General features: G+C 18.6%; 1 protein-coding gene across 1 annotated transcript; it reads right to left on the reverse strand.

Annotated features, from left to right (window-relative positions):
• Positions 1-305: 305 nt before the first annotated feature.
• PGAL8A_00207700 (conserved Plasmodium protein, unknown function) lies at positions 306-9,391 on the reverse strand (the record flags this gene model as incomplete). The annotated part of the gene is made up of 3 exons (XM_028670776.1): positions 306-431; positions 571-676; positions 810-9,391. 3 exons carry the CDS (start codon positions 9,389-9,391, stop codon positions 306-308), a joined length of 8,814 nt encoding a protein of 2,937 aa, XP_028527495.1.
• Between the last annotated feature and the right edge of the window lie 192 nt (positions 9,392-9,583).

Consider the following 9,583-nt stretch of genomic DNA (forward strand, 5'->3'; position numbering starts at 1 on the left):
AATATATTTTCTCAAGACATTTTTATCTAATTTTTTTTTTAAATATTAAAATTATTTATAAATTTTTGTAAAAGCATCAAAGTCTATTATATTATTTTATTTTTTTTTTTTTTTATATCATTATAGTTTTACATATTTTTAAATGAAAGAAATAAATACAATATTACAACAAAATAAAAAAAAAAAAAAAAAAAAAAAAGAATGAGAAAAAAATAATTATAATAAAAAAATATTTATGTGTATGGCTATTAAGCTTAATAATAAAAATTAAAAAAGCAACATATTATATTCGTTTACATATGAAATTATATGTCATTTTTTTTAATTAATTCCCAAAAATTAACTTTTTGAGTAATTGAGTTTTTTTTATTTTTTTTTGTGTCCTTTTTTACAGTTATATTCTTCCACAAATTCATGGAATTATAATCTATCTGAAATATTAAGAAAAAACAAAAAATAATGTATATCTATATATAAAAAAAAGTATTAAATTGAATAAATTTTTAAAATTAATCATCTATAATATATAAATATGCTAATTTTTTTTATTTAATTTTTTTCCTTTTTTACTCCTTTAATAGTTGCAACGTAATGAGAATAATCAAAAGAGCATAATGGTTTTTGTATTTTACATTTTAAACCGATTTTCCACTTACTATTTAAAGAGTTCAATATCCTAATGATAAAAAAATATATATATACAATTGTAAAAACATGATATATTAAATATAAAAAAAAAATATTTAATATACATTAGTTAAAAAAAAAGTAATATGAATAAAAATGTAAAAAAGAAGAAATATTCATACATTTTTGTAGGTATAATATATAAAATAGTTTTCATATTTTCATCAAAAAATATATTAAACAAAAAAAAGTTAGGACTTTTAACAATGTCATTTGATGAATTTTTTTTTGGTAAATTCAGTTTTTTATATAAGCTATCTGCTATTTCATAGTGACGGGGTAAAATAGAACAATGTAGTTGACATAAAAAATTATAATTCTCATTTAAGTTATTATTTATAGTTTGTTTGTTCATATTATTTCCATATAAAATGTTGTTACTTAGTAACAAATTTTCATTTTTATAAAACAAAAAATCATTTTGATTAAACAAACTATCATTTATTTGAGTATCTAAAAATTTTGTAAAATTTGCTAAAGAGTTGAAGTAAAATTTATTCTTTTTACCATTTAAAGATATATATTGTTTTTCAATTATCTTTTTTATCTCAAATAAATCATTATGTAATTTGCAGTAATTCCTGTCATTCTTCATTTTGTGATTTAATTTTTTACACATTATACTTTTTTTTTTGTTCTTTGTTTTATTTTTCTGAAAATCATACTTTGTGTCATCTATACCATTACTAGCTTTTTCATTTTTTTTTTTATTTCTTATTTTATTTTCCTTTTCTTCATTTTTATTTTTTTCATTATTGTTATTATCATTGGTATTTTCAATATTATTATCATTTTCGTTCAAATTCTCGTTTTTTTTATATTTTGTTTCTTTTTTTTTTTTCAATATTTTTTCATCTTTTGTAGCTTCTTTATTATTAGGTACTAAAAAAATTTTTATGTCTAGAATTTCGACTTGTTCAGTATTAGCTAAGATATTCAAGTCATCTTTTTTGTTAAAAAAATTATTATCATTAAATTTATTCATATGTTCTAAATGTCCTTCTTTAAAATAAAAATACTTTTCATTTTTTTTATATGGCAAATAGGTATATATTTTATTTCTTAATTCGTTGATTCTCTCCTTTAAGCATGTATTAAAGACTTTATCTTCTTTTATGTTTTTTACATTTTTATCATCTTTATTTTCTCTTTCAAAAAGTTTTTCAATGAAGCACAATTCACTTTTTATAACATAATCATTATTTATTTTCTTAAATATATTTTCCTCTATATTGTATTTTTTCAATTTTTGTATGATATTTTCATTAAAGCCATAAATACGAAAAAAATTAAAATAAATATTTAAAAGAGGTAACATATCTAATGTATTTAAAATTATTGTATTATTAATTATTTCATTTTTTATAAAATTCAAGTCATTAATCCACTTCTTACGAAAATAGACATTCCATTTTTTCTTAAGGAAATAAGAGGAATATGAAGAAAAAGATTTTTCAATAGTATAAATAAAATCAAGATATTTAATAAAAATATTTTTCTTAATATCATATGTTAACTCATTATTTATAAAATTGTCAATACAAAAAAAAATAAAATCAAATATTTTTTTATCAATTTCTAATTCAAAACATTCACTTAAAATATTTTTTATTTCTTCCTTAAAATTAAGTAACTTCTCACTAATAAAAAAAAATTGCTCAAATAATTTTTCTGCTTCTGTAAAATACATTATTTTGTTATGATTTTCATCAGTTTTTTTATCCACTATTAAATTATTACTTTTGTTTTCATGTGTTAATTCTTTATTCATGTTATTTATTAAAGTAACATCATTATATTTTTTATTGTCACTTATATGTTCATGAATATTTTTACTTAAATTAGTACAAATTTTATTTTTTATCAAGATATTATTATTATATTCATTAGATTTATATTGTTCCATATCTTCTATTTTTCTATGTATAATTATATTTTCATTATTTAAATTTTCTTTTCTTTCATTAATAATTACATCACTTAATTGTTTTTCCTTTCTTTCTTTATTTTCTTCTTCTATTAGTATTATATTATTATCTTTATATTCTACGCATTTTTTAATATAATTTTCTTCATTTTTTAATTGACTACTTTCAATTATTTCTTTTATTTCAACAAATTTCTTCTTTAATTCTATTTCTCTAATTAGATGTGGTGAGAAGCTTTCAATAAACAAATTTATGTTATCTATACCTTCTATGTAACCCATTTTTAAATTATATTTTGATTCATTTATGAAATTGATATATTCTTCAATTGAGTTAAAAATTGTTTTTATTTGTTTGCAATTCTTATTATCACTATGTTCTAAATTGTGTCCAACTCTTTCTTCAAAACATTCTCTATCATTTTCTTTAATGTGATTCATATATTGTACATATATTCTATTTATGTAACCAAAACTACTACCAAAATAGTAGTATTTATTGAAATATCTATCTTCACCTAGTAGATCTATTCTTACGTTAAAATTTTCTTTAATTCTGTTAAAATAACTTTTTTTCTTTATGATTGTTTCTTTTTCTGTATTTCTGTCTTGATTACTTTTTGTATTTTCATCTTTTCCATTTATATTTCCCTTTTCGTAGCTATCTCTTTTTTCTTTTTCCCCCCAATGCATATCAGTACATTTCATATAATTTTCTTTATTAGGTAGAGTCTTCATTAATAGGCAATCAGTATTGGTGCCATTTGAATTTTTCTTCATATTTTTTTGATTATCATCCTCTATATTTTGCTTACTGACAATGTAACTTTTAATATTATTCAAATATTCAATTTTTTCATTTATAAATTCTTTTGAAATATTACTACTAGTTATTATATTTATGAAAAACATAATAATTTTCATTTTTTCAGTTTCTTTTAACATTTCATAAGTATTATTTTCTTTACATAAAAATTTAAATATATTAATCATTTCCATGATTTCACTTTTAGAAAAATGAAATTTATTAAAATTAAGAAACCAACTTAACTTATATTTTTTTAAATTTATATTTTCTAAATTTTTTCCATCATTCGAAATTAATTCATTTTGGCTGTTTTTTTTATTATTAATACTTTTATCAAAACTTTTAGATTTGTTAATATTATCCTTTTTTATATTTTTATGAATCATGTCATTTTTAGAGATTGACAAATTTGTGTTTAAACTATCTAAGTTTTTATTATTTGAAGATACAACATAACTATAGTTATTATTAATTATATCGCTACTCTTTTCATTGATATTTCTTTCATTTTTTTTATTAAAATAAAAAGAATGTTTCATTGTATACAAAATAATGAAAATATACTTTTTTAATAATATTGTCCACGTAATATTATCAAGAATTCTTATATCATGATACTCTTCGAAAATCATTTTTTTTTTTTTCCTTTGTAAAAAAATGTCTGACAGAACGTTAATATAAGAATTATTATCAATGGTTTGTTCATATTCTGTTAAATCATAGAAATTTACTTGATCTAACATATTTTCAAGATCATTCTCATCTATTTCTTTTTTTCCTTTTTCATCCTTTCTTTTAGGTTCATTTATTTCATTATGCTTTAATTCGTTTATTTCATATTTCTCTTTTTCAATTTTATTTATCACACTTTCATTTGTTGATATTAATTTTTCATTGTCGCAAGTTATGCTTGATTTTATTTCTTTATTTATATCACCCTTGTAATTTTCATTATCTTTTGTTTTTTCTATATTTGAAGATATTTTATTATTCTCTCTTGTTATTATATTATTTTTTAAATCATCACATTTTAACGTTATATTACATGTATTATATATAGAATCATAATTAATTTTTTTGCAATCATTTTGGCATTTTTCTTTAGAGAAATTATTTATATAAAAAGAATCTTTATATGTATCACAAATGCTAATGTCACCCTTATTATCATAATTATTTGTTTCTTTCTCTTCTCTCACTTCATTATTTATTTTAAGAGATTCATTTTTTTTAATATCATCCGAGAATGATTCCAAAGATGAATAATATGATAAAGCATCAGAACAATTCAGTATGTTATCTGAATAAGAATAATTAAAAGAAATTTTCTGTTTATTTGTTTCACCATATTTCTTTTTTTTTTCCTGATTACCTAAGTCTTTTTCGTCTTTTACACTCCATTCGTTTGTATCATTTTTACATTTTTCTTGTTTTAAATTTAATTCTTCGTTTTTATTTTCTTTTAAATTTTTAGTACAATATTGTACACTTATTTCTTTTAAATTCTTTAAGTAAATATTTTTTTGCGAATTTTTTACAGAATAAGTTATATCATCATTCATTTTACTTTCCTGATTCCCCATGTTTTTTGTTATCATATTCGTATTTTTCTTATTAAATTTATAATAATTTTTAATAGAAAAGTTGAAAAAATTATTTATTAAAGGATTTTCAAATTCGTCAAATATTTGATAAACATAAAAGTTTTTTTTTTTTATTAAATATTTTTGTTTTTTTTTCTTTCTTCTAAAATTATTTTTTATAATGTTATCTATTAATAATGAATAATGCAATAACATTAATAAACTTTTTAGTATATTATCTTTGTATTTTATATCACAAATACAATCGTTTGTCTTTTTTTCAAAAAAAATCATCTCATCTAGAGGGATCGGTATTTTATTTTTTTTTATATATTCCTTCAGCAAACAACTTTTATTAATTGATTGATAGATGATTTTTTTATCAAATATGTTTCTTTTAAATAAAAATATTTTTTCTAAGTTATTCATTGTAATATTTATGTCTAAAATTTCTTTAAAAGTATAAAAAAATGTCCAAATGTTTAACAACATTTCGTGTTTTAAAGGAATAATTACATGTAAAGGCAAAGGAAAAGGATACACATTTCTATCATTAATATTAGTATATAATTCATCTTGTATTTTTATATTACTTTTTATTTTATTTTTCTTTTTTATACTTTCCATTAAATTTAAATTGTCATTATATTCTATGTTATAATTTTTAAGATTTTCTTTTATATCTTGAGTGCATTTTTCTTTATAAGGTTTGTTTTCTTCTTTTATATTTACTTCATTTTCTTTAAATAAGCTATTCATAATTTCATTTTTATCTTTTACTATTAATTCATTATTGTTATATTCAACATTTTCAGTATCATTATTCTTTCTTTTCTTTGTAACTACATCGTTTATATTTAATTCTTTATATAAAGTATCCTCATTGTCTCTTGAGTTAATTTCATTTATTATCTTTTTTTTGTTTTTTTTCACGAGATTAATATGAGGATATTCATTATTTTGAGTATTTTCTTCATCTTCATCAGTTTGTATATTTTTCGAAATTTTAAAATATTCACTATTATTATTGCATATATTATCTATTGTTTTTTCCTTGTTACTTTTATGTTTTGAATAAAATTTTTCTTTTAGGGTTTTCATAAAAGAAGTATTTAATAGATAATTGATATTGAAACATTCTTCTAATAATTTAATTTCTTTTTTTAAAAAATTATATAAATTAATAATAACGTTTTCATCGCATTTATAAACAGAATATGCTGCTCCCCATATGCATTTTTTGCTTTTTGTTCCATCTGGCATTATATATATACCTGTCCCATTTTTTTCAGATAAATTAAAATTTTTCAGTATATCTTCATTTCTTTTTTTTTTTATTCTATTAGTATCATCTTTGTATTTTTTACTACTTTCCTCATCACTTGATATATTTCTTATTTTTAAAAAGTATGTTGAATCTTCATTATGAATTATATTTTGATTTGAATTTTCTAAATTCTTTATATCATGATTTTTGATTTTTTGTTTATTTTCATTTATTTTAATTTTATTTTTAATTGATTCATATAAAGTTAAATACCCAATCAATTTATCATAAGAAATATGAGGATATACTTGCAACGTTTTAAGAATTCTTGTAGTTATTTCAAATTTTAGTCTAACATTTGTAAAAATATCATAATACTTATCCAACGGCTTATCTAATCTATATCTATTGTTATTCTGAGAAACAACATAAATGTATGGTATACAATTAGGATAAATTCCATAATCAATATACCATTCTTTTATTATTATTCTAACATTTATAGAATTTAAATGTCTTTTTATTTTATTACTTATAAATTTATTTTTATTTTTTTGAGTGTTTATATCATTAATTGTATATTTTGTTTTACGTACTTTTTCGGATTTATATTTATTTTTTTTATCTAATTTATTTAATTCTTCAAAATTTTTTTTTTTACTATGTATTAAGGAAATCTTACTTTCTTTAGTATATTCATCGCTGATTTCTTTATTATAATAATCATTTTGATAATTACATTTGTTTTCAATATAACTATTATCTATATCTTTTTTTTTGATACTATGTGTTTTGTTTGTATTAAATAAATTGATTGATGGATGATTAAATTGCTTTAGGATATTTGCTGAATGAATAAAGCTTATGTTTAAAATTTTTGCATATAAAATTATAAAATTTTTTTGATTTTCACGTAAATCACATTTTATATTGCTTATGTCATCTTCAACCATTCTTTCTAAATTACCATAATTTTTATTTAATTTTACCCTTTCATTTGAATTTTTTTTTGAACTTAGATTCTGTAAAATTTTGTTTGTTTCATTATTAAAAATAGAATTTTCATTGTCACCATTTGTTTTTTTACAATGGTTATGAAAAAATACATTATCTTTCATATATTTTTTTTTTTTTCTTTTTTTTGTATTTCCTAAAATATTCGAATTTTCATTCCAATGTTCATTCGAATTATCATTGCATTTTTCATTCAGATTTTTATCATTTTCATCAAGTGCATCAATTGATATCATATATTTATCTGTTTTATCAAAAAATGCAAAGTCATATGCGTATGAACAATTAACACCATCCAATTCAACCCATTGAAAATCATTTGTAATAAAATCTTCTAAAAAATATTTTTCATCAAATTTTTTAAAAGTAGACACATTATTTAATAATGAGTATTTTTCACTTTTTAAAATTTTATATTTTAGTGAATTCATTTCATTAATATCATGTTCCTTTGATAAAGAAGAAATGGTATATGGGCTATTGAGTGAAAAAATAAAACTCTTAAAAAGTATGTAGTTTTCATAATACCTTTCAAAATATCTTAAGTTGTTGTATATTTTATCCTTTTTTAATAAATTACTATCTTTTAAGTTTATGGTTTCATAATAATAATTTTCATTAAATGAATTTACAAAAACATTTTTCCTATTATTCTTGTCAATCAATTTTCCTGTACTATTATTATTGGGGCTACTTGAAAATAAATTACAGATATTATTATTTTTTATACTTTTACAATTATTTTTATATGTGTAACTAACATCCTCTTTATTATTATTATTATTAGTGTAATTGATGATAGTATTCCTATCACTGGAATTGCATTTATTATCTTTAATCATATTTTTAAATTTTTTTTCACACACATTAATTTTTCTTGAATTAAAAAAATTTTCGAAATTTTCATACTTACTTAAATTTTTACTTTCTATTGTATCTACTGAATATTTATTTTCTTTTTTTCTTCTTTTGTAATTATTTAAGTAATTTGATGGAAAACGAGAAAAAGTAGAAAAAGCAGTTGGAAAAGTAGTAGAAGGGCATTGATTATATATTTCTGGTGATTTCATTACATCATTGTTATTATTTACGTTTTCAAAAGAATTCTCATTTGTTATCTCTTTTTGATCTACATATAATTTTCTTTTTTTAAAATGATCATTAAAACTAGATTTATCACTCTTGCTTGAATTGTTTTCATTATTAGTCATATTTAAATTAATTATATTTATTTTATTTAAGCATTTATTATTAAAATTACTTGTAGAAACAGAATGTACATTTATATTATTATTGATGATTTTTTTGTTGTAATCTTCTATATCCTCTTTTTTTCTTTCTTCATAGTTTAAATCACTTGTTGAATTTTTTTTTTTCTCTTTATTATTTGAATTATATGAGTTTATATTTTCATCATCTGCATTTATTTTTAAATTTTTAATATCTTCGTATGCATTTACATTACTCTTTTTGCTTTTACTATCAAAGTTAATAGCACTTTTTTTTTTTTTTTTTTTTTTTCTTATATCCTTATGTAATTCTAATGTATCATTATTATTTAAATCTTTAATACTTTTTAAATAATATTTTCTATTATTTAAAAAAAGTATATTATTTTTGTAATTCTCGGAATCTTTTCTCAGAAATGTAAGACTATCATAAATTTCTTCAGTGATATTATCATTATTACTTTTATCAATATTATTTCCATCAGCATTTTTATCACTATTATAATTATCATTATTTTTTATATTGTTTTTTAAATAATGATTATTATCCAATTCATAGGTTTTTATTTCATTATTTTTTACATAATTAAAATTTTTTTTGTATGAATCAAGTTTTTCACAATTTCTTAAGCTTTTCAATGTTATTTTAAAAGCATTTTCATTTTTTCTATCAGTTGTATCATTTAAATATTCCGTTATTTTATATTTGCAATTATCTGAATCCAAATTAGAACTATTGCTAAAACGATTTTTATCCAATTTATCAAAATTTAAAGTATACTTTTTACTTTTTTCATCCTTATTTATATAAATATTATTTTCATTTTTAGAAAAATCCTCCAAAGTATTATTATCTTTAAGAAATTCATTTTCCATATTTTTTTTCCTTTTTTTTTTTTTTTTTAGTATTCTAAATAATTTAATGAAAATGGACAATTTTTATATATTTTTATCCACTTCATTTAAAAATAACAATTTTTTATATTTATTTTTCATACTATTTATTTTCTTTTTTAAGCCTATTTATTTTCATTTTTCGCATTTTTTTTTTTTTTTTTTTTAATTTAA

This window comes from Plasmodium gallinaceum (assembly GCF_900005855.1).
Source record: "Plasmodium gallinaceum strain 8A genome assembly, contig: PGAL8A_v1_76, whole genome shotgun sequence".
Taxonomy (NCBI): domain Eukaryota; phylum Apicomplexa; class Aconoidasida; order Haemosporida; family Plasmodiidae; genus Plasmodium; species Plasmodium gallinaceum.